The sequence below is a fragment of the Podarcis erhardii genome (genome assembly GCF_964252035.2).
Source record: "Podarcis erhardii genome assembly, chromosome: 13".
Taxonomy (NCBI): domain Eukaryota; kingdom Metazoa; phylum Chordata; class Lepidosauria; order Squamata; family Lacertidae; genus Podarcis; species Podarcis erhardii.
Genome location: NC_138502.1, coordinates 4,249,508 through 4,274,639, shown reverse-complemented (window position 1 = coordinate 4,274,639; position 25,132 = coordinate 4,249,508). Strand labels below are relative to the sequence as shown.

Below are 25,132 nucleotides of genomic sequence, written 5' to 3'. Positions count from 1 at the left end.
CTGAAACGGAGGGCGGAATAGCAATAATCCCTGAGCCACTTGAACAAATGGAGCAGCAAGAGAACCAGCAGTTCAGTGAAATGAAGCAGAGTGCGTGAGGAGCATCATTAGAGAAAAAAGTGTGACTCTGTGCGAGGTGAGGGCCCTGCTAGAAGACGGTGCTAACTGCATGTCATAGGATACTGGGGCTGATGGGAGTTGTAGTCCAAAACATCTGACAGGCAGCTGGTTGCCGAAGTGTAACTTGCAACACCCACCACAAAGTGACTCACTGCGCTGAGGCTGATATTAACTGCGTCTATGTGAATCGCACTTATCAGAATGTGCACCCAAATATAGGCAAATGTAATACGGTAACAAATATCGGAAGAGCGGCGTGAAATGGATTCACCACCCGCAGAGCTTATATAGCGACGCTGTTCTCTATCTCAGGCGGGTACAGGTACTCATAGCCAGAAGGGATCAGTTTGGAGACAGACTCGTTCCTTTCCTCGATTTCCTGGGAGATCCTCTGCAGGTCGTGCTGAAAGGCTTCAATGAGACCTTTTGGGGCATCCTCCGTGAAATGCTCCTCAGGGTATTTCCCCAAGCGTATCTGTCAAAAAGAGGGAAGCAAGAATAGCAGGCTAAGCAAGAATAGCAGGCCCCAAGAGGCAGATACGATGGCGTTCCAGGGTGGGGTTGCCAGGTCAGCATCATCCCAGACCCTGAGATTTGAAGGCCCCTGGTGATGTCACAGGGCAAGCCCTGGAGATGGAGGTTAATTGGGAGAGGGGAGAAGAAGAAGCCGCCCGCCCCCCTTCTATAACTTGCAACCAGTTCCTGCCAGGCTGTAGCTTGCAAACTGCATGCAGAGTCTTCTTAATATTTTCACTGTTGTTATTAAAGGCACTCTTCATCTTTTAACCACAGAACTGTAGAGTTGGAAGACACCTGAGGGTCATCTTGTTGAATGGTCTCTTTAAATATGAAGGTTCATTATTGTTCCGCAAGATATGTATTTCTTTAAGGGCCAGAGCAAATAACGTGACCTAGTTTTACAGCTGTGAATCAGTACAGCAGGCGCTGTTAAGTTGTGTTAATTAAGCTGTGTCAGCAATTGGGTATAGTATATAAAGAGCAGCAGCTAGCTCTCCCAGTGCCCTGGTGGTTGGGTCATGCTTATTGATATACAGTGGTACCTCGCAAGACGAATGCCTCGCAAGACGAAAAATGCGCAAGACGAAAGAGTTTTCCGTTTTTTGAGTCGTTCCGCAAGACGAATTTCCCTATGGGCTTGCTTTGCAAGACGAAACGTCTTGCGAGTTCTTGCGAGTTTGTTTCCTTTTTCTTAAAGCCGCTAAGCCGTTAATAGCTGCTAAGCCGCTAATAGCCGTGCTTCGCAAGACGAAAAAACCGCAAGACGAAGAAGAGACTCGCGGAACGGATTAATTTCGTCTTACGAGGCACCACTGTATTATAATTAATGTAAAAGGAGTTTTTGTTTTTGTTATTAAAACCTAGTTAAGTTATTTTGTGTTCCTTGCAATGTGTGGTCTCCCCAGCAAGTTTTCTGCAGCACAACTAATCTGCAAATAGCCAACACATCTATCCCAACCCCTGGCAAGGCGGGAATCTCAGCTCAAGCATCCGTGGCAGACGGCCACCCACTCACCATATCTGGAGATTTGGAACTCAGCAACCACAGCGTGCTCAGGATGGTGCAGGTGGTGTTGATGGCTGGGATGGTGTCTAGGTAGCCCTTCAAGTTTGCCGCCCCCTTGGTCTGAGGCGGCGGCTTCCTCATGGACGGGGGGAAGTTGGGCATCCATGCCCCCAAATCAAACTGTGAATAAAAGCAATTGCGCCCCCCCCCAAGGATTAAGAACGCAAAGAGGTGAGCTATGCAATCAAGAGGCATACAAATTTGTGAAATAAAGATAAATACAGGTGAAACTCGGAAAATTAGAATATTGTGGGAAAGTTCATTTATTTCAGTAATTCAACTTCAAAGGTGAAACTAATATATGAGATAGACTCATGACATGCAAAGTGAGGTATGTCAAGCCTTTGTTTGGTATAATTGTGATGTTTATGACGTACAGCTAATGAAAACCCCAAATTAACAATCTCAGAAAATTGGAATATTAAATGAAATCAGCAAAACAAGGACTGCAAATAGAGCAATATTGGACCTCTGAGTAGAAGCATGCACATGTACTCAGTACTTTAAAATAGTGAGCTTTAAAATAGTGAGCATCTATTAATGGTTCCATACCGTCCGACATTTCAAGGATAAATTCCAGGACACAATTTTCCAGGGCACCATCTACCCGTTTTTTCTCACGAGGGAATGGCAGCCATTTTGAACTTGGTCATATTGAACTATTTCATGCCGCCACAACCCCCCCCCCAAAAAAAACCACAGCGCTTTCCCCAGGCATGGCACCCAAAAATGCATGTTTTGGGGCGTACAGCTAATGAAAACCCCAAATTAACAATCTCAGAATATTGGAATATTAAATGAAATCAGCAAAACTGCAAATAGAGCAATATTGGACCTCTGAGAAGTAGAAGCATGCACATGTACTCAGTGCTTGGTTTGGGCCCCTTTTGCATCAATTACTGCCTCAATGCGGCATGTCATGGATGCTCTCAGCCTGTGGCACTGCTGAGGTCTTATGGAAGACCAGGATGCTTCAATAGCAGCCTTCAGCTCTTCTGCATTGCTCGGTCTCATGTCTCTCATCTTTCTCTTGGCGATGCCCCATAGATTCTCTATGGGGTTCAGGTCAGGCGAGTTTGCTGGCCAATCAAGCACAGTAATCCCATGGGCATTGAACCAGGTTTTGGTGCTTTTGGCACTGTGGGCAGGTGACAAAGTCCTGCTGGAAAATGAAGTCAGCATCCCCATAAAGCTCGTCTGCGGAAGGAAGCATGAAGTGCTCCAAAATCTCCTGGTAGATGGCTGTGTTGACCCTGGACTTAATGGAGCACAGTGGACCAACACCAGCTGACGACATGGCTCCCCAAATCTCTTTTCTGATGAGAGCAGCTTTTGCATCTCATTTGGAAACCAAGGACCCAGAGTCTAGAGGAAGAATGGGGAGGCACACAATGCCAGATGCTTGAAGTCCAGTGTGAAGTTTCCACAGTCACACATGCTTTGCATGTCATGAGTCTATCTCATATATTAGTTTCACCTTTTAAGTTGAATTACTGAAACAAATGAACTTTCCCACGATATTCTAAATTTCCGAGTTTCACCTGTATGAAAGCTCTGCTCCATCGGAAATCTTGTTGGGAGTTTCAGGAGAAAGAAAAGACTTTGCCACACGTCACATTGTTAAACTATGGAACTTGCTCCTGCAGGAGGCAACGAAGGCCGCCAATCTGGACGGCTTTGAACAAGGATCAGGCAAATTTATGGGCTATTGATGGCTTCTGCCCAAAACAGCTACGCTTTTCTCTTTTGGCCCATTGACACCGTAAAAGTAATCTGGCTCAGCAGTCATTTTAGCTCCCCAGAGAACCATCAGAGCTGTCTTCAGGGTGGGGCATTTTGGGATCTTTTCCCAGGATTCTTTGGGGCAAGCCATGAAAGTTAAAACTATCATATAAAACCCAACATAGGCTTGTAGTCAGGCCTGCTTAGTCTGCCTCGCGATGTCTACCTGCCTGGAGGTAAATATGAGGGCGCACCCCTGTCCTACCTGCCCACTGTTGACGGCAGAGTGCTGGGCCGAGCTGGTATAAATTGCCATCGTGAAGAACTTCTTGACCTCTTTCACAGTTTTGAATGCAGAAGGGATGCCTGCGAAGAGGAAGAGGAAGGCTAAATCCACAACAGTTATTAATCAGGAGTGAGTCCTTTCAACAAGGAGGGGTGCAATATATGGGCAGGCACACGCATTGTGTTGCCATATGCAAATCTCGTTAGATTTCTTTCAAAAACTATGTAGTCCTCATGATCAGCTTTAAAATAGTGAGCATCTATTAATAGTTCCATACCGTCCGACATTTCAAGGATAAACTCCAGGACACAATTTTCCAGGGCACCATCTACCCGTTTTTTCTCACGAGGGAATGGCGGCCATTTTGAACTTGGTCATATTGAACGATTTCATGCCACAACCCCCCCCCCCAAAAAAAAACAGCGCTTTCCCCAGGCATGGCACCCAAAAATGCATGTTTTGGGGTGCTCCACAAGACTGCGACCCTCAAAAACGCTTTTTTGGGGGGGTCGCGGTACAGGAACATGCAAAATCATGGTGTCCAAAATGGTCACCATTCTCTCGTGTGAAAAAACAGAGTGTCGTGGGTTTCCAGGGACACCTGCAGGGTATGTAGTGCTGGCCCTTTCAGGACTGTTGAAACTTCCAAGAGTCAGTTGGCAGATATTTTCACTTTCTGTTTTATGGGGACTATTCACCTGTTTGACCTATTGACCATATACCTCAGTCCCATGTGACTTAGAGTCCATTGAACAGCATTAAGGTACACTGAGGAGCATGGCACGCGTGGTTACTTTTATAACCATTGGTGGATTCTTAACCCCCTCCCGCTGTTCATTGCTATAGGAAAACCCATAATTTTATGAGGGCTGGGCAATACCAGAGGACTCTTGTTGCAGGAAGCCTTTTGTGAAGACGTCATGTATCCAGGACTGCAACTCAAAATCATCCTGCACAGAGCGGTCGTCTTTGTAATACAAGTCGACAATGCCAGAGACAAATCTATGGGAAAGAGTCAAATAAAGGCGAAATAAGAGACTGCTCAGCTTGCAGAATTGAGACCTCTTCATGGACCACTTGATCCTCCACCGACAGAAAAAGGAGATTGTGGGATGCTAAGTCTCCTCCACATCCAGCACATTAATAATAATAATAATAATAATAATAATAATAGGGCTGTAAAATAGAAATAGAGGAGGGAACTGGATCAAGGGGTTATAGCCGTTCTGAGCTACAACTACAGACACAAAATTCCCTTCACTTTGTCAATGGTGAGCTCCTAGGAATTTGCTGTTGTTGTTGTTAATTTATTTATACCCTACCCATCTGGCTGGGTTTCCCCAGCCACTCTGGGCAGCTTCCAACAGAATATATTAAAAGCACGACAAAACAACAAACATTAAAAACTTCCCTAAATAGGGCTGCCTTCAGATGTCTTCTAAAAGTCAGATAGTTGTTTATTTCCTTGACATCTGATGGGAGGGCGTTCCACAGGGTGGGCACCACCACGGAGAAGGCCCTCTGCCTGGTTCCCTGTAATTTCGCTTCTCGCAGGGAGGGAACTGCCAGAAGGCCCTCGGAGCTGGACCTCGGTGTCCGGGCAGAACGATGTTCCACCACCTGAGTCCTGCACACAAATGCAAACACACACACACACACACACACACAGCACATCCACATCCACATCCTTGAATATGGAGACCGACACAGTCCCACCCACACCTTTCCCTGACCTCTCCACAGCTGCCCAGATCTTCAGCCCGTCGTCCTTGTAGTAATAATTGGGCAACGAGGACACCCCGCGAGCTTCCAGGTCTTCTGAGAGGCAGAGGGAGGAGTAGGTCATGGTCTTCAAGTCCTTTTGCAGCAGCTCAACCAAGCCCTGCAGTCCAACGCCAGTTGCCTGGAGACATGGGGTGGGGGAAAGGGAGTCACAACCTGGAAGGAGCAGCAAAACCTGATTCTTCTCAGGCGGGGTAGCGAGACCCCAGGGCAGCTTACCTTGTCGAAGACGCCATCCTTTGAAATGAGGCGCTCCCGGGCCAAGGCATTGATGTGGAGGGTGTAGCGGGTGTGGGGGATCAGGAGCTGTAGAAGATGGGAGAGGACGGCTTTGTTAATGGCTTAAAAAAAAAAGATAAAGCAACCCCTGACCATTAGGTCCAGTCATGACCGACTCTGGGGTTGCGACGATCATCTCGCTTTACTGGCCGAGGGAACCGGTGTACAGCTTCCGGATCATGGGGCCAGCAGGACTAAGCCGCTTCTGGCGAACCAGAGCAGTGCACAGAAACGCCGTTTACCTTCCCACCGGAGCATTACCTATTTATCTACTTTGACATGCTTTCGTACTGCTACGTTGGCAGGAGCAGGGACTGAGCAACGGGAGCTCACCCCATCGCAGGGATTCGAACTACCAACCTTCTGATCGGGAAGTCCTAGGCTCTGTGTTTTAACCCACAGCGCCACCCGCGTCCCAGCTAATGGTCTAATGTACATCAAAATGGGGAGTGAGTCTATAATGTGCCAGTATTGTATGCTGTGAAGCACAGCTGGAAATTTCGAAGTACCGACCAGAGAAGAGTGCCAGACCAAGCTGATGGAATGGCAAGATTGACGGGAAAGATCAGAAACCAGGAAGGCCAAATATTTGTGAAAGACTGGGATAAATGTACAGTCATACCTCATGTTACCTTTGTTTCAGGTTGTGTGTTTTCAGTTTGCGTCCTGCGGCAACCCAGAAGTACCGGAAAGGGTTACTTCCGGGTTTCGCCGCTCGCGCATGCGCATGCGCAGACGCGCAAAAATGATGTCACGCGCATGCGCGGAAGCGGCAAATTGCGACCTGTGCACGTGCAGACGCGGGTTGCGTTCCTTTCAGGTTGTGAACGGGCCTCCGGAGCAGATCCCATTTGCAACCAGAGGTACCACTTTTTTTGAGAGACCACTGTAAAGAGTTGAAATCATTGGCAGGAATACAATGACACTAGTAAAGTAACATGAACTCTGGATACTAGGGATATATAATGGATGTTGTTTAGTCGTTTAGTCGTGTCCAACTCTTTGTGACCCCCTGGACCAGAGCACGCCAGGCACTCCTTTCTTCTACTGCCTTCCACAGTTTGGTCAAAATATAAGAGACTTTGGTCGGCCCTCATGGCCCTTCACTTCATCAAATCTGGCCCTCTTTGAAAAAAGTTTGTACACCCCTGTCTTATAATATTCAGATGAAACTTTAATACATGATAAAAGCCTGGGGTGTCATCAGGACAAGTTATTTGTTGTTTACTGTTTTGTTTTGTTTTGTTTTTTTGTTTACTGTTGTAATAATTATTTTCTCAAAATTTATCTTCTGTACTATGAAAATAAATAAAAGCATTATTTTTAAAAAATAATTTGTGAGCATCCATCTTGGGTGCCGTACTCTCTTTGTTCCAAGCTACTGAAGAGAATGGATGTGCTTCCTTTCTGTCTCCAGTGCAGTCTTTTGGGTAGGCCCGGTCCCAAGTTCCACCAGGCTCAAGGACACGGAATTGGCAGCCTCACCTTATAGAGCGGGTGGCACATGGGGAGGTGACGCAGGGTGGCGATGGTGAACACCTCCGCCAGCAGGTGGGTTCGGAGCAGGTGGGTGAGGACCTGGTGCACCTGGAAGTCAGCGTTTCGCACCCAGGTCTTGGCCAGGATCCAGTCCCATTCGGGGTCACTCGGTAGGAAGATGGGAGCCTTTGGGCCAGGGGTCTGGCTGAGCTGTGGGGGTGGCAGAATACAACATTGGCTCCATTTATTCCTACTCTCTGTTTCCTGTTTCTTGGACAGTCTCTGATCCGTAAGAGGACCTATACCATGACTGCAGAGGTTCCTCAGGAGTCTTTGGTGAGATTCTTCATCAAAAGCTTTTTGATAAATCTAGTTACAATAAATTGTAAGTTCTCTGCCCTGCTTATCAGGCTCTGGGATGCTGTCACGAGATCGGGAGAACATCCCAGAATCCAGTAAGCAAGGCAGAGAAATTGACAGCTCTTTCTATGCCAGGAAAACGAAGCGTCACAGCTCTTTGCCTTGCGTGCCATTAATTTGTAGGATTTCAAACAGCCATCTTTCAATCATATAACTGCCGCCAGGAGCAGGTCAGCAATAACTCACACAGTGTCGGCGAAATTAACTCTTCATTCAAAGAACCGAACAGCTGAGAAGGCCAGGCCTAGTGAGCACAGCAACTATTCCTGGTAGATCTAGCCCAGGCATACCCAACCTGCGGCCCTCCAGATGTTTTGGCCTACAACTCCCATGATCCTTAGCTAACAGGACCAGTGGTCAGGGATGATGGGAATTGTAGTCCCAAACATCTGGAGGGCCGAAGGTTGGGGATACCCGATCTAGCCCCAATGAGGTCCCCAGGCCTTCCCACAGCTACCTAAATCTCCTCTTCCCCCAGGACCTTCCTAAGCAATCTGAGACTCCTTCATCATGTCTCTCTTTGCTCTGCCCTTTTCATTCCTCCCCGTTTTCTGGGAGACCAGGCAGGGAAGGGAGCTGGAAGACCCCCTAGATTCTTCACCATCCTCATTTCTGTTTCCTGGCCCCCTTTCTTTCCACTCTTCTCTCCTGGCTCCGAGTCTAAACTGCTCTCTGCCGCAGCCTCTTCCTGCTCACTAAACCCTGTTGTCTCTTCAGCTTCCGACACCTTCTCCTCCTAGTCTGCTCCCTCTTCTGCCTTTGACCGTTCATTGTCGTCCCGCCACCACTCCCCAGGCACTGAGCCTCCTTCCCTCGGGGGCTCCCCGGCTGGTGCCTCCCACCGTTCCTTGGTACCCAGTCAGTCCATGACAGTAAGGTTGAAATCATGCAAGTCGACTCTGCGCAATTGACTGCATTAACCGATTTAAAGTACGAAGTTGCAGAGTACCGCAGAGAACCACCAGAGGTCGCCTTCGGTCCATGATGGAGACACAGCCTCCCTTCCCCACTGCTATCTCCCAAACCATCTTCTGAGCCCCCAGCTGCCCCAACCTGTTACCTGGATGGCGAGGGGCATAAGCTGCTCCTGAGCTGTGAGATGCAGCAAGCACAAGGGGGCTGCTAGGTATTGCTGGCGGTTGTTATTGATTCCTGCAGAGAGTCCCTCTAGGATGCGGTAGTCAGCAATGAAGATGGAGCCCTTCTGTTTGGGAGAAGAACACAAGCCTCTGTCACGGCTCCATCTGGTACACAGGATGAGCCCCTACCTGCCCGCCGTCTGTCTCGCCAGAGTGGTGCATGCTCTGGTTATCTCCCGCTTGGACTACTGCCATGCGCTCTACGTGGGTCTACCTTTGAAGGTGACCCAGAAACTGCAACTAATCCAGAATGCGGCAGCCAGACTGGTCACTGGGAGTGGCCACCAGGACCACATAACACAGGTCCTAAAAGACATACGTTGGCTCCCAGGACGTTTCCGAGCACAATTCAAAGTGTTGGTGCTGACCTTGAAAGCCCTTGGTCCTGTATACCTGAAGGAGCGTCTCCACCCCCATCGTTCAGCCCGGACACTGAGGTACAGCGCCAAGGGCCTTCTGGCGGTTCCATCACTGCAATAAGTGAAGTTACAGGGAACCAGGCAGAGGACCTTCTTGGTGGTGGCACCCGCCCTGTGGAACACCCTCCCACCAGACGTCAAGGAAATAATTATCTGACTTTCAGAAGACATCTGAAGGCAGCCCTGTTTAGGGAGGTTTTGAATGTTTGATGTTTTATCGTGTTTTTAATATTCTGTTGGGAGCCGCCCAGAGTGGCTAAGGAAACCCAGCCAGATGGGCAGAGTATTAATAATGTTGTTGTTTAGTCGTGTCCAACTTTTGTGACCCCCTGGACCAGAGCATGCCAGGCACTCCTGTCTTCTACTGCCTCCTGCAGTTTGGTCAAACTCATGCTGGTAGCTTCGAGAACACTGTCCCACCATCTCGTCCTCCGTCGTCCCCTTCTCCTTGTGCCCTCAATCTTTCCCAACAAATAACAATAACAACAACAACAATATCAGCAGCAGCATCGAGGAGAGGTGTGCAGCTTGTGTGCCACTTCTGGTGCAACAGCGTTTCCCTATCAGCCGAGCTGCAGAGCGTTTTCCCTCCTCACCTCCAGCTCCTTCTGCAGTGTGGTGGAGGCCCCAAGGGACTTGGCCACCATGTCCTGAGTCACAGGGAAGTTAGATGGGATCTCAGTGCATCTTTGGATCATTCTGGGGTTCAGACCGTTCAGAAACTGGTACCCAAAGAACGCGTCGTCCTTCCAGTGCTTCACGACGTACCCTAGGAATAGAAGGAGCTGCCTTAGACCGTGGAGTCGAAACAAGCGAGAGCCTCAAAACACAAGAGCATCAAGTCAGGGCTGAAGTGTGTTGAGATTCCCCTGCATGGGGAACATCTGATATGGGAAGGGGCTCAGTTACTCTCTTCCTGATCTCAGATAGCTTAGTCTACCTTTTACGTGGGAGTCACGAAACGAATGCAAAATTAATAGAAGAGTCTGATCTCCTGGCCAGTTACCGATCAATTTTATTTTATTTTTAAAAGGTGCGTTCGGGGGTTTTTTGTTAGGGTTTTTTTTGGGGGGGAGGGGGGCTGTACAGTTTTCCTTTCAGTGCCAGGTAGTGTGGTGTAGTGGTTAGAGCCACTCCCATTATCCCTGATCACTGGCAATGCTGGCTAGGAATGATGGGAGTTGCAGTCCAGCAACATAAAGGGACCCACGGTTGAGAAAGGCCAGGTTAGAGTGTCTGACTAGGACTCGGGAGACCAGGGTTCGAATCCCGACTCAGGCCTGAAGCTCACTGGGTAACCTCAGGCCAGTCACGGCCTCACATTGCAACCTACATCAAAGGGTTGTTGGGGAATTAAATGAGAAGTTGGGAAACTATATAAGCCATGGAGTCCATGGAGAAAAGGGAGGGATATAAATGCAACCAGCCAATCAATTTCTTGTTCTCTTTTGCTATGTACTAACCTGCCCCGTTAGTAGGGACGCAGGTGGCGCTGTGGGTTAAACCACAGAGCCTAGGACTTGCCGATCAGAAGGTCGGCGGTTCGAATCCCCGCAATGACGGGGTGAGCTCCCGTTTCTCTGTCCTTGCTCCTGCCAACCTAGCAGTTCGAAAGCACTTCAAAGTGCAAGTAGATAGATAGGTACCGCTCCGGCGGGAAGGTAAATGGCGTTTCCGTGCACTGCTCTGGTTCACCAGAAGCGGCTTAGTCATGCTGGCCACATGACTCCCTGTACGCCGGCTCCCTCAGCCAATAAAGCGAGATGAGCGCCGCAACCCCAGAGTCGGTCACGACTGGACCTAACGGTCAGGGGTCCCTTTACCTTTACCTTTACCTTTAACCTGCCCCGTATTGCCCAGCTGAAAGCCTCAAAGACTGGCCGGCTGCGTTGGATTGGTAATTATGACATTCAGTGATCTCATTTGCTCAAGAACTTATAACTGTTTTGCAACTGGATTGGGTTGGGAGGCGATTATGCAATTTTCCCAGCCTGATTGCTTTGTCAACGCCAGTTATTACTTCATACCATTAATTAGTTGCAAACTGTCTCAAATTGCTTTACGTTGCTTCAAATTTCATTATAGGTACATTGCTTCATTATTTTACAGACTTTGCTTTATAGCCAACAAATTCCGCAGGCTTTCCTAACACCATTAAGCTTTGGACACCCACGAACCAAGCTACTCCCTGTTCCACTGCTGAGCAAATTAAAAGCTTGACTGAAGGATCCCATGAGCGTTAGCGCGTTGGCCAGGATTTGACGCTAACCTCAAATGGATCTCCACATGAGGAGGTTCGGGTGTTGTTAAATCAGTGGCAACCGCTTTTGGGCTTCACAGGTCCCATTCACAGTAGGATCCATTGTGTTACTAAATAAGGAAAGACCCCAGGACCAGATTTCTAGAAACCAACCCCGATCTCTAAATAGCTGGAAACGAAATTCACACTATGGGGGTCTATCAGAGGCTGCTTGCAGTGAGTTTTGAACAGGGCTACCATCTTACTGGACAAATCTGTCTCGGTGAACAAGAAGACTTTGTTGATATCTTCCAGTTTCTCCCAGGACTCTTGGCTAGTGGAGTACCCTCTCAGCTTGAGCTCTACCTGCCTGGAGTCAGAAGGGAACAAAGGGGGGGGGTGAACGTCAAGGGATGAAATGTGCTCTTCCTTGTCCTTTAAAGGTGCCCCATGAACAGGAAACCGCTGCCCCCCCCACTGCCGCCGCCAATCTATTACAGTGGTACCTTAGTTCTCAAACTCAATCCGTTCCGGAAGTCCGTTCCAAAACCAAGGCGTTCCAAAACCAAGGCGCGCTTTCCCATAGAAAGTAATGCAAAACGGATTACAGTGGATGCGAACGTGATCCGTGTGGGAGGCATGTTCTCAACCTGCAGCGCCGCGTCTGCGCACATGCTGGTTGCGATCCGGCGCTTCTGTGGTTGCACAAAGCGTGATTTAGCGCTTCTGCATTCTGATTTAGCGCTTCTCAAAACAGAAGTGTGGCGCTCAAATCGGAAGCATAACACTCAAAACGGAGCACGTTCGGCTTCCGAAAAATGTTCGCAAACCAGAACACTTACTTCCAGGTTTGCAGTGTTTGGGTTCCAAGTTGTTTGAGAACCAAGGCGCAAGGTACCACTGTGCTTACTGAAAGCATTTGTACACTGCAATAGCAATATTCTTTGGGCAGCTTCCAAAGCTAAAATACAACAACGAATCAACCATCAATAGAAGTCAAGGCGAGAATTTCAGCAGCGGCCAGTAAAACAGTGTAATACGATACAGAGAGTATCACTAAATGCAAGAAGCCATCATCTCCACTCCATGACATTCTCATGGAGGAAAGTTACAGATAGGTAGCCGTGTTGGTCTGCCATAGTCAAAACAAAACAAATTCCTTCCAGTAGCACCTTAAAGACCAACTAAGTCAGTTCTTGGTATGAGCTTTCGTGTGCATGCACACTTCTTCAGATACACTGAAACAGAAGTTTCCAGACCCTTCTATATAGTGAGAAGGTGGGGAGGGGTATTACTCAGAAGGGTGGTAGGAATGGGTGATTGGCAGATAGCTGTGATGAGCCTGTTGACGACTCTTAACGACTGCAATAGGTCTTACAGGAAAAAGCAAGGGGTGAAAAGGTGAAAAATGGCTTTGTCATGTATAATGAGATAAGAATCCAAGGTCTTTGTTCAGACCAGGTTTTTCCATGGTTTTGAGTTTGGTGATAAGTTGTAATTCAGCAGCTTCTCTTTCCAGTCTATTTCTGAAATTCCTTTGTAGTAAAACAGCTACTTTGAGATCTTGTATAGAATGTCCTGGGAGATTGAAATGTTCTCCTACTGGTTTCTCTGTCTTGTGATTCCTGATGTCCGATTTATGTCCGTTTATTCTTTGGCGTAAGGTCTGGCCTGTTTGTCCAATATAGAGAGCTGAAGGACACTGTTGGCATTTTATGGCATACACAATGTTAGACGATGAGCAATTAAATAGTCCCGAGATGGTATGTGTGATGTTGTTGGGGCCAGTAATGGTGTTGTCCGGGTGTATGTGGCAGCAAAGTTGGCATCTGGGTTTATTGCAGGCTCTGGTGCCAGTGTCCGTGTTAGGTCTGGTTGTAGTATTATTGTGGGTTAGGAGTTGTTTAAGACTGGGTGGCTGTCTGTAGGCAATGAAAGGTCTTCCTCCCAGAGCTTGAGAAAGAGAACTGTCATTGTCCAGGAGAGGTTGTAGATCTCTGATGATGCGTTGTACTGTTTTAACTTGGGAGCTGTATGTGATGACTAGAGGTGTTCTGTTATTTTCTTTTTTGGGTCTGTCTTGCAGGAATTTCAGAAATAGACTGGAAAGAGAAGCTGCTGAATTACAACTTATCACCAAACTCAAAACCATGGAAAAACCTGGTCTGAACAAAGACCTTGGATTCTTATCTCATTATACATGACAAAGCCATTTTTCACCTTTTCACCCCTTGCTTTTTCCTGTAAGACCTATTGCAGTCGTTAAGAGTCGTCAACAGGCTCATCACAGCTATCTGCCAATCACCCATTCCCACCACCCTTCTGAGTAATACCCCTCCCCACCTTCTCACTATATAGAAGGGTCTGGAAACTTCTGTTTCAGTGTATCTGAAGAAGTGTGCATGCACACGAAAGCTCATACCAAGAACTGACTTAGTTGGTCATGGAGGAAAGACACGGTGGGTGAGCAATCTCACATGCTCTTTCTGAGATGGCCTGCCTGGCACCAGCCTTGTCTTCCTTTTGGTGCCACACAAAGACAGTCTTTTGCTGGATAGCTCCGTCGGTTAGAGTCTTGTGACCAAGGTCGCAGGTTCAATACCCATATGGGGCAGCTGCATATTCCTGCATTGCAGGGGGTTCGAGTAGATGATCTTTGGGGTGCCTTCCAACCCTACAATTCTATTTTCTTTGGTATTTGGGCAGCGCAAATGATATTATACTGAAATGTTCCATCTGCTATCAATGGGTGTACATAATTTCATTATTATATTATTATTGCTTTACTTTGGTTGTCAGTCACTTTGGGACTTTTTTTGGTATTTCCCGCATGGCAGATTTCTGAGAGGGTATACCGAGACCTTTCCTAGGCATTGTAGGAGGTGTGAATGGCCAGAGCAACGTTGACAAGCGTCATTCCTCCTTCCAGAATTCTCCTTCCCCTTGTCTGCTTGTTATGTATTCAGTGGTCTGTGTTTGCCTGAGCTTGGGTCTGGACTAAGGATTCTGAGGCCCTGTGTTCTGATTCGATACATGTTGTCCAATCGCAGAACATTTCAGGATTTGGGCCTCTGCCATTGGCCCTGAAACTCTGAGTCATGATTCGCAGTTTGGAAGTTTAGACAGCCAATCACATTGAGAGTGGGAGTGGCCCAGGCCTTCAGAAATGTATATAAGCAGTTGCTTTGCCCCTGTTGTCCAGTTCTGTTGTTCTTGCTGTTGCCTCGTGGGAACCCACCTACACTTCACTGTTTACCACAGACCCTGGGCTGGAACTGCCTGTGCGTAGCCCAGAAAATGGTCTGCGTTAAGGAACGTGATCTGCCACCAACATTGCGGCTTCTTTCCCCAAACTTACTGGGCTTTGGAGCGATTGACAAAATCCGCCGCTTTGACAAAAGAAAACCTGATGTTTGTGTCCAGTTCCTTGGGGGATGCAACGTCCAGATGGAAAGGGACGCCCTCAGCAAACTTCTTCCACCTGTGCAGAAGGAAATCAAGGTCACAATGTCATGGACCAGCCACTCTGGGCAGCTTCCAACAGAATATTAAAAACACGATAAAACATAAAACATTCAAAACTTCCCTAAACAGGCCTTCCTTCAGATGTCTTCTAAAAGTCATATAGGTCTTTATTTCCTTGACATCTGGTGGGAGGGCGTTCCACAGGGCGGGTGCCACCACCGAGAAGGCCCTCTGCCTGGTTTCCTGTAACTTTGCTTCTCGCAGTGAGGGAACCGCCAGAAGGCCCTCGGAGCTGGACCTCAGTGTCCGGGCAGAACGATGGGGGTGGAGACGCTCCTTCAGGTATACTGGGTGAGAAGCAAAGCTACAGGGAACCAGGCAGAGGGCCTTCTCGGTGGTGGCACCCGCCCTGTGGAACGCCCTCCCATCAGAAGTCAAAGAGAAAAACAACTACCTGACTTTTAGAAGACATCTGAAGGCAGCCCTGTTCAGGGAAGCTTTTAATGTGTGACATTTTAGTGTATTCTTTGTCTTTGTTGGAAGCCGCCCAGAGTGGCTGGGGAAACCCAGCCAGATGGGCGGGGTACAAATAACAATTTTTTTTATATATTATTATTATTATTATTATTATTATTATTATTATTATTATTATCACACTCTGAACATTGGAAATGAGGAATGAGGACTAAACACACCCACCCCTGAGTGCTGGAGGCAGAACCCAGGAATCCATTACACAGACACACAAACACACACAGGTTGCATGACTAAAAGTTTACAGCAGCCACACTCACTCGTAGGAAGATTGTCTTTGCTGAAGCTGCTTCTTCCGGTGGTCCTTGAGTGAAGGAAGAGTATCCATAGCTGGTGTCTTCGCTGGAGGGACACACAGAGAGAGAGAGAGAGAGAGATGGTGTTTATTATGTCAGCCTGCTTCATTCGGTTCAGATCTGGTACAGTGGTCCCTTGGTTCTCAAACGCCTTGGTACTCAAACAACTTGGAACCCAAACCCTGCAAACCCGGAGGTAAGTGTTCCAGTTTGCAAACTTTATTCGGAAGCCACACGTGCTCCGTTTTGAGTGCCTCACTTCCGTTTGGAGTGTTACACCGAGGTCTGTCTGCTTTTGCTATTTATTTTGCGTTTCTGCGGCTCTTTTTTTGTTTTGTTTTTGTGACTGTGTGGAACCCAGTTCAGCTACTCGTTGGTTGGTTGGTTGTGTGACTGCAGTACGTTGCTTATTGCTTTCATTTTATGGATCAATGGTCTCGTTAGATAGTAAAATTCATGTTTAAATTGCTGTTTTAGGGTTTTTTTAAAAAGTCTGGAACGGATCGATCCATTTTGCATTACTTTCTATGGGAAAGTGTGCCTTGGTTTTGGAACACTTTGGTTTTGGAACCGACTTCTGGAACGGATTAAGTTTGAGAACCAAGGTACCACTGTAGTTTTTATTTTCTTATGAACAGTAAATACCATTGGGGGGGTAGGCATGCTGTCCAAACAATAAAATGCTAAAAGATGATTTTGCAGAGTGGGGACCTTCTTCGTCTCTCTCTCTCTCTCTCTCTCTCTCTCTCTCTCTCTCTCTCTCTTCAAGCAAGTCTACTTACCTGATCCCTCCCTCAGCTCCAGGGTATCAGAGCCCGCAATCCACTGATAGCATGGAAATCTATAGACTTCTCCTTTGGGGGACGTCACGGTGACAAAACTACAGTACCAGCTAGTGGACAGCAGATTAGACACAACTTCTTTGTGGAGACGGAGAAGCACGATTTCCCCCAGCTCCTGCTCACAGGTGACTTCGTAGTCCCTCACCTGCAACGGAAAAGTTGGGAGATCCAGAGGCAGCCTTAGAAAGCAGGAAGGGATGATAAAGAGACAGATTTCAACTCCAGGTGAAAAACCCCACCTTTAACTTAGCCTGTAGGCTCTATGGGAATTATCAAAGTCCTCAGCCATCCTTGGTGCTGCGGACCTCAGAAGAACCCCATCCTCACTCAGGCAGCTAGCTGCTTGTTGGACTAACCTACTGTTATTGATGGGTGCAACAAATAGAATTTACTTGCCTCAGCACCCCCTGCCCCAAATAGAAGCAGAGACGGTGTTTGTATCCCCACCCCACCCCTGTGATGGGTGAGTCATTCGAAGATGGGCCAGAACTATGTCTGCAAAGATAGCAGTTTCTGGGAAGAAATGGGGAATAATAATAATAATTATTATTATTATTATTATTATTATTATTATTATTATTATTTATTTGTACCACGCCCATCTGGCTGGGTTTCCCCAGCTACTCTGGGCAGCTTCCAACAAAGATTAAAAATACATTAAAATGTCACACATTAAAAACTTCCCTTCAGATGTCTTCTAAATGTCAGGTAGTTGTTTATCTCTTTGTTGTTTATGTCAGGTAGTTGTTTATCTCATCTGATGGGAGGGCGTTCCACAGGGTGGGTGCCACCCCCGAGAAGGCCCTCTGCCTGGTTCCCTGTAGCTTTGCTTCTCGCAGGGAGGGAACTTCCAGAAGGCCCTTGGAGCTGGACATCAGCGTCCGGGCAGAACAATGGGGGTGGAGACGCTCCTTCAGGTATACTGGGCTGAGGCAGTCTAGGGATTTAAAGGTCAACACCAACACTTTGAATTGTGCTCTGAAACCTACTGGGGAAGTGAGCTTATCTTGAGAAGGGACCTTATATCGAAACCTGCTTGGAAATCAAGTTCCCCAGGAGAGAAACTGGTGGGATGGGATTCTTGTATTTTGCTTGCTTGCAAAATTCTATCTTGTTCTGGATGTCGTCAAATATTCTGCTGATAGTTGTTTGTCTCACACTATAAAAACCCTGCTCTGGTCTGGGTACAATGCTCAGCTTTTGGGAGCTACCCCACTGCAGCCAGCTGCACAGATTAATAAACCAAAGGCTTTTCCTCATGGAACCTGGTGTCTGTCTTATTGACTGAGAATCCTGCACCATTATAAGAAAATTTAGGGGTCCAAACTCCCCGTCAAGGGACCCAGTACCCCCAGAATCTTCCTGGTGTAGAACAGAATGTCCCTATTTTCATCAGAGAAATGTTGGAGGGTATGCAATTGGTGTTGATGAGGCCAATTTATTCATGGCATTTAGGTACTGCCCCTCATCCAGAGATCACAGGGCCCTCCCCCCCCCAAGCTGCTCACAGGGGTGTACACAGGTCACCCCATCTCATTTAATCCCCACTACAACCCTGAGAGGTAGGATTAGGCTGAGAGAGGCAGCGACTGGGCCGCAAGGTCACCCAGTGAGTTTTGTGGGGATTCAAAGCCTGGTCTCCCCCAGGTTCCAGTCCAGCACTCTAACCATTGCACCACACTGAACTGCCTACACTGAGTCAGACCACTGATCTGTCTAGAGCCATATAACCCATCACTGGGGAAGCTTGAGGGTCTCGTTCCCTTCCAGGGGGCCACTTGCGGATGGTGGGCTGGTCAGAGGCAAAGGTTGTTGGTGTTGTTATTATTTAGTCGTTTAGTTGTGTCTGACTCTTCATGACCCCCTGGACCAGAGCACACCAGGCACTCCTGTCTTCCACTGCCTCCCGCAGTTTGGTCAAACTCATGCTGGGAGCTTCGAGAACACTGTCCCACCATCTCGTCCTCCGTCGTCCCCTTCTCCTTGTGCCCTCCATCTTTCCCAACATCAGGGTCTTTTCCAGGGAGTCTTCTCTTCTCATGAGGAGGCCAAAGTCTTGGAGCCTCAGCTTCAGGATCTGTCCTTCCAGTGAGCACTCAGGGCTGATTTCCTTCAGAATGGAGAGGTTTGATCTTCTTGCAGTCCATGGGCCTCTCAAGAGTCTCCTCCAGCACCAGAATTCAAAAGCATCAATTCTTTGGCGATCAGCCTTCTTTATGGTCCAGCTCTCACTTCCATGCATCACTACTGGGAAAACCAGAGCTTTAACTATACGGACCTTTGTTGGCAAGGCAAAAGTAGGGCAGAGCAATTAATCTTAATTTCACCTTTATACAGTAGATCAATTCCTACACACACTTGCCCATTCCTCTGCCCTCCACCTGGGCAAAGGAGAGGGATTATCAAAATTCCAGGATGTTTTCCACCATTGTGAAGTCACGTGGGGAGGGATGCATCCTGCGGAGACTCTCCAGGACCAGATAGAGTGGACCGGAAGACTGCATTTTGGCCCCAGGACTGTGTTTCCCCACTCCTCATTCACACTGATTGCATACCCTTCATTCATACATAAATGAAACATAAATTGCATTCCTTTGCTGGACTTGGTTTTCTTCAGAACAAAACCATTACAAAAGCCGCTTGCAACAGAGTGCAGACTAAGTTAAGAAAGAAAATGTAAGTTTCACAACCTAGTTCTTCCGGATATTCTCCGGTTACGGGAACCAGGGGTTTGCCAACTGCAAAGAAGGAAGGAAGGAGGAAGCCATGATACTCAATTCTGGGGGAAAGAGGAAACACCCACCCAATTTCCCTACAGGACGGCAAGCCGTTGCAGGATGCAGAGTGGAAAACGGGTGGTGGGGGAAGGGTTACGACTGAACAGCAAACAGTTCAGCCGGCCTGCTTTTATAGGCAGCCGGCTGTCAACATTGTAACAACAACAACGCAGGGTTTCCTACCTAAATTAACAGACATAGACCTGAGTGAAAACTTATCCCAGAAGCCAAATCCCTCTTGCTGTTCTGGCTTCTGGGATTCAGAATATTTTTTTCCTTGTTTTCCTCCTCTAAAAACTAGGTGCGTCTTACGGTCAGGTGCGTCTTATAGAGCGAAATATACGGTATATACGGTATATACACGATACTCCTGGTGGCCAGGAGAAGAACTTCAATACATAACACCCCTCTCCACCGAGATAAGGCATTAGTTACAATCATAGTGGTTCCATTACATACAGCAATACCCTTATTGGTTTCAGTAAGGCACATAAGCATATTAATTGACCTTATTCACCATACAGCTTTACATGTGCAGTTTGTCCGGTGAACATAGTCTTTTAAATAAGCTGGGTGCTTGGAAACCCTGCCAGTACCAGAGTCCGGGTGGCCACCCAGTTCTGGCTGCGACTGTGGTGCGACCAAATGTGGCGTTGAGCCTGAGTTCCCTGGCTCTGCTGCTGTCGAAGGAACCGCTGCGAGCGGACTCGGTGGACGGTCAGGCACGGCAGTGGTCCGAGTCTCTGGAGAGCCAGGCAGACCCACCGAAACGGCTTGGCTCGGCTCCATGCCCTCAGTTTGTGAGGAAGATGTAGGTGGAGCCTCGCCCTCCATTAGCTACCGCTCCAGAGCTGGGGCCACAGTTGGGGGCACAGCGGTAGTACCCAAATCCCCAACCCTGCGCCATAGCTGGTCTACGTGCTGGCGCCACAAGCATTCTCGAGTGCCACCTGGTACGAACGGGGCCGTGCGACTCCCACTACTGTGGCCGGCACCCAAGGAATGTCCCAAGGTGAGAACTTCAATACATAACACTAGACATCTTTGGCAGGAATAATAATAATAATAATAATAATAATAATAATAATAATAATAATAATAATAATATATTATTATTTATACCCCACCCATCTGGCTGGGTTTCCCCAGCCACTCTGGGCAGCTTCCAACAGAACACTAAAATACAATAACTATTAAACATTAAAAGCTTCTCTAATCAGGACTGCCTTCAGATGCCTTCTAAAAGTCTGGTAATTGTTGTTCTCTTTGACATCTGGTGGGAGGGTGTTCCACAGGGCGGGTGCCACCACTGAGAAGACCCTCTGCCTGGTTCCCTGTAACTTGGCTTCTCGCAGGGAGGGAACCGCCAGAAGGCCCTCGGCGCTGGACCTCAGTGTCCGGGCAGAACGATGGAGGTGGAGACGCTCCTTCAGGAAGGCATGAAAAGGATGCAATTTGCTTCTAGAGCACATGCTTGTGCATAAATGCTTGAACATGGGGACTAAATACCACCACTGTGCTTCCCTCCATCATCTCCCCAGTGCCACCAGCAACAAATACAGAAGCTATGTAAAGGTCACCATACTATGGCAAAAACCAGGGGTCGGCAAAGTATGGCCCGGGGGCCAAATGCAGCCCGAAAGGGTCATGAATCTGGCCCACACGGCCATCTGAAAACCCCTGTCAAGGGTCCGAGGCCGAAAGGCCGCCTTGGCATTTACCTAAACATGGCGCAGCAAGCATCTCCGACACGGCTTTCCAGCGGCGTGGGGACTGATTGGTCAGACCCTGTGCCGTGCTGAGGTAAATTCCGACGCGGCCTTTCATTCATAGAGCTGCCCATGACTCCCACAGCAGCGGGAGGCTGAGCAGCTAGGGGGCCGGCGGCTTTGGCGAGCTCGTGGGGCTGGCACTGAGGATGCAGCAGAAACTGGGCTTCCTCTTATGCACAGTGCTTCCTCTTGTGCACAGTCTGACCGGCAGCAAGAAATCATTGACCCAAAGGCAAATTTATTATTTACTTAAGAGTACAGTGGTGCCTCGCAAGACAAAATTAATCCGTTCTGTGAGGCTCTTCGTATAGCGGTTTTTTCGTCTTGTGAAGCAAGCCCATTGACAGCTTAGCGGATTAGCGCTATTAGCAGTTTAGCGGCTTTTAGCGGATCCGCTGATAAGCGGCTTATCAGCGGATCAGCTGATAAGCGGATTAGCGGCTTAGGAAAAGGGGGGCGAAGGGGGAAAAACCCGCAGGAACTCGCAAGACATTTCGTCTTGCGAAGCAAGCCCATAGGGAAATTCGTTTTGCGAAGCGCCTCCAAAACGGAAAACCCTTTCGTCTAGCGGGTTTTGCGTCTTGCGAGGCATTCGTCTTGCGGGGCACCACTGTATTTGTATCCAAAAGGGCTTCCAGAATGGCTTGGGCAGGGTAAAGGTAAAAGTAAAGGGACCCCTGACCGTTAGGTCCAGTCGTGGCCGACTCTGGGGTTGCAGCGCTCATCTCGCTTTACTGGCCGAGGGAGCCGGCGTACAGCTTCCGGGTCATGTGGCCAGCATGACTAAGCTGCTACTGGCGAACCAGAGCAGCGCACAGAAACGCCGTTTACCTTCCCGCCAGAGCGGTACCTATTTATCTACTTGCACTTTGATGTGCTTTCGAACTGCTAGGTTGGCAGGAGCAGGGACCGAGCAACGGGAGCTCACCCCGTTGTGGGGATTCGAACCACCGACCTTCTGATCGGCAAGTCCTAGGCTCTGTGGTTTAACCCACAGCGCCACCCGCGTCCCTATGTCTGTCATAGAATCACATAAAGATGAAAGGAATTTGGAGCCATGGACAAGGGAGGCATGGAGACTTTGATGGTGATTAATTAAAATGAATGTACTCCAAGATCCCCTGCGCCAGAAGCCGAATCCCTCTTTCTCCATTCGTGAAAATTTCTAGATGTTGACTGAGAAGTGAGAAAGAGTGGACTGCTGGAGTATGTTGTTGTCCGGAAACACTGAACAAGATGAGAGCACGATGAGAGGGCGCTATTGAGATATTTTGGGAATTCTCTAGGATTACAGCTGAGAGACAACAGCAACTGGAGTAATTTCAAGAATTGGACAGCAGACAAAGGCCAAGGAGTTTTATAATTGGACATATTCAGACTGACACACGCAGAGAGAAGGAAAATAATTAGAGCACCTCATTTGAAATCCTATGGAAAGTTAGATAAGGTATTAACATGAATAGTAATCGCTAAAAATGCAGCTGTTATCATAATGATTAATATACCAACTGAAATGTAATTAGATGTTAATTAAAAAATACGAACCACAGCAATATAAGAACTGGCAAAAATCACTTATCAAAGAGCACAGGAAACCACTTTGATTAAATTGTATAAATCTGGAAATAATTGGAATTATTTTGATATTAATTGGAATCTGTATAATTGACAAAACTCTGGTAATATTGAGTCAATATTGGAAAATTAATAAAGAAAATGTTTTAAAAAGAAATTACGTGGGTGGAGCCTTGAGATTTCCATTCTTCTCCTGACCTAATTTCAAAGTCATCAAGTTTCAGACAGAGTTAAACTTGCTTGGGGGGGAGTGGAGAAGACCACACAAAATTAATAGGGCCAAGATGTCTCGTATTATTTTGAATTAATATTCTATGAAATCATCATTAGACATTTTATATTGATGGGTTTTTATTCAAAACTCAGTGCATATAGAACACACTGTTTAAATGTCACTGGAAGCATTTAACTGGATAACCACTGAGTTGTTACACAGTATTGGGAAGGGGGGGAAAGCTATGGCCAGAGGCGTAGAAATAAACACACCTAAATATTTATGAGCAAGTTTTAACATGGAATGAATGAGCAGGCGAAAGCGAAGGCTGATTTCAGGCACGTATCAAACCAGCAAAGCAAACACACAAACACAATTGCTCCTCAGGAGAAAATGCAACAACAGATTTTTCATTTTCCCAGTAGCAGAAAAGCATACTTAACATTTTACTTCTTAAGTATTATTTTTTTGCTCCTTGGGGAAGATTTGACTCTGCTTTTCAGTTACCCAGCTCACTGGAGGGAAATGTAAGATATGCCCTTTTAAAAAAAATAAATGTTCTGCTGCCTGCCACCCCCCACAACCCATCCTGTTCAGAACTACTCACCGCTCCTCTGTAGAAATCTGGGCCCCAGTTGTCCAGCACAGTTTTGGGGCTCTCGCCATGGGTGCCCACCAAGGTGGCAAAAACTGAGTCAATGGTGCCAGCACGGAGTTGCTTCCCAGTCACCACCTGGACGTTGTATGTGGCCATGCTGAGGGCTCAGGTAACGTGGAGTGGGCTAGCTGGCGTGCACGACCCCTTGGGAGCGGGATGTTCAGGACGTCCCAGGCACCCTCCTCTCTACCTCCTCTGTCAACAATGGGTCGTGCGAAGAAGCCAACCTTTTCAGCAAAAAGGAACGGCCCCACCCACCCCTTCCTACATCAGAGCTCCACCCCTGGTGCCCAGGTGTCAGAAGAAGATAGTGAACTTCAACCCACCCATGCCTGGAGTGGCCAAATTCTTTGGCCTGATCCAGGATCCCTGTGCAAGAGAGATAGAGAGAGAATGAATAGGTGCTTAAGGAAGACTTGAGGAAAGAGGAGGAAAAGGAAAGAACCAAGTGGGCAGAGATTAAAGAAACAAAGTGTGGTTTGATTTCATCATTTTTGGCAACGGTAAAACGAACAATTCATCTCCTCCTTCGCAGTATAGGAATGGTTTGGGGGGGGGGTCTTGAAGTAAACGGCTCTTTTGATAGATTTTTAAAAAATTGGTGTGTGTTATGATTTGTGTGTAAATGATTATTCCTTTGCTACACCTGCGGAGGAGTACAGTGGTATCTCTGGTTAAGAACTTAATTCGTTCTGGAGGTCCATTCTTAACCTGAAACTGTTCTTAACCTGAAGCACCACTTTAGCTAATGGGGCCTCCTGCTGCTGCCGTGCCGCCGGAGCACGATTTCTGTTCTCATCCTGAAGCAAAGTTCTTAACCTGAGGTACTATTTCTGGGTTAGCGGAGTCTGTAACCTGAAGCATCTGTAACCCGAGGTACCACTGTACTGGGACATTTTTATTCTTATGACACCCATTTCAATTGCAGTTTGTTACTTGCAGTGCTCCAGTGTAAGTTGGTTTGCTGGTTGAGGGAAGGGTGGACTTTGCGTGGAGAGGCGGAGTCCCCCACATCCCGGGCACCACCCCCCCATCACGTGGAATAAAGACTCAAGACAACATGCTATGGGATTAAATTGGCCACAACTTGTATATTTCAGATGTGGGTAGAACTTGGCTCAGGCATTGGGCGTTATCCCTCCCCAGCCGGGGGCCTAGTGAACATCAGGGTTATCCATTGGGGGGGGGGAATGGGCCGGCTCTGGAGAACATATGTTCAAGCAGAGATAGCCGTCCCCGTTACGCCGCCGACGCTGGGGAGAGCAATGACGACCTCTTGGCGTACGGTCAAAGCCTCCCTTCAGAAACCCCTTTAACAGGGAACCCTGGTATCGGCGCTGAAAAGAGGAAGATGGACTAAAGGATTCCGCCCAAGGCCTGATATCGCCAAAGTTGTGATGTTTTGCTACGGGAAAGGTAAAACCTGCCAATGCAGGGGAATTCCTTTCCAGCCCTTCAACAGCGACCTTGACGTAGCAGCGCCCGCATACCTGTGAAGAAAAGTTAACCTGCAAAATAAGACTTAACTG

At 47.7% G+C, this 25,132-nt stretch overlaps 1 protein-coding gene across 1 annotated transcript; it reads right to left on the bottom strand.

The window, feature by feature from the left end:
- Positions 1-319: 319 nt before the first annotated feature.
- On the bottom strand, positions 320-23,994 carry LOC309326738 (hydroperoxide isomerase ALOXE3-like). The gene is made up of 14 exons (XM_081835697.1): positions 23,553-23,994; positions 16,548-16,752; positions 15,730-15,811; positions 14,829-14,951; positions 11,737-11,840; positions 9,828-10,000; positions 8,734-8,877; positions 7,260-7,463; positions 5,715-5,801; positions 5,447-5,616; positions 4,594-4,715; positions 3,693-3,793; positions 1,655-1,825; positions 320-595 (listed from the first exon to the last, which is right to left on the bottom strand). The coding sequence occupies exons 1-14, from the start codon at positions 23,697-23,699 to the stop codon at positions 404-406; spliced, it is 2,025 nt and encodes a 674-aa protein (XP_081691823.1). The 5' UTR covers positions 23,700-23,994; the 3' UTR covers positions 320-403.
- Positions 23,995-25,132: the final 1,138 nt, after the last annotated feature.

Bases quoted from the DNA above. Each gene is read 5' to 3' on its own strand.
- LOC309326738 (XM_081835697.1), bottom strand. From the start codon at position 23,699: ATGGCCACATACAACGTCCAGGTGGTGACTGGGAAGCAACTCCGTGCT. The intron at 8,878-9,827 runs GTGAGGAGGGAA...TCTCCCAAACAG, and splicing joins CACTGCAGAAGGAGCTGGAG to AAGGGCTCCATCTTCATTGC. The intron at 3,794-4,593 runs GTATTGCCCAGC...TCCTCTTCGCAG, and splicing joins CCTGCAACAAGAGTCCTCTG to GCATCCCTTCTGCATTCAAA.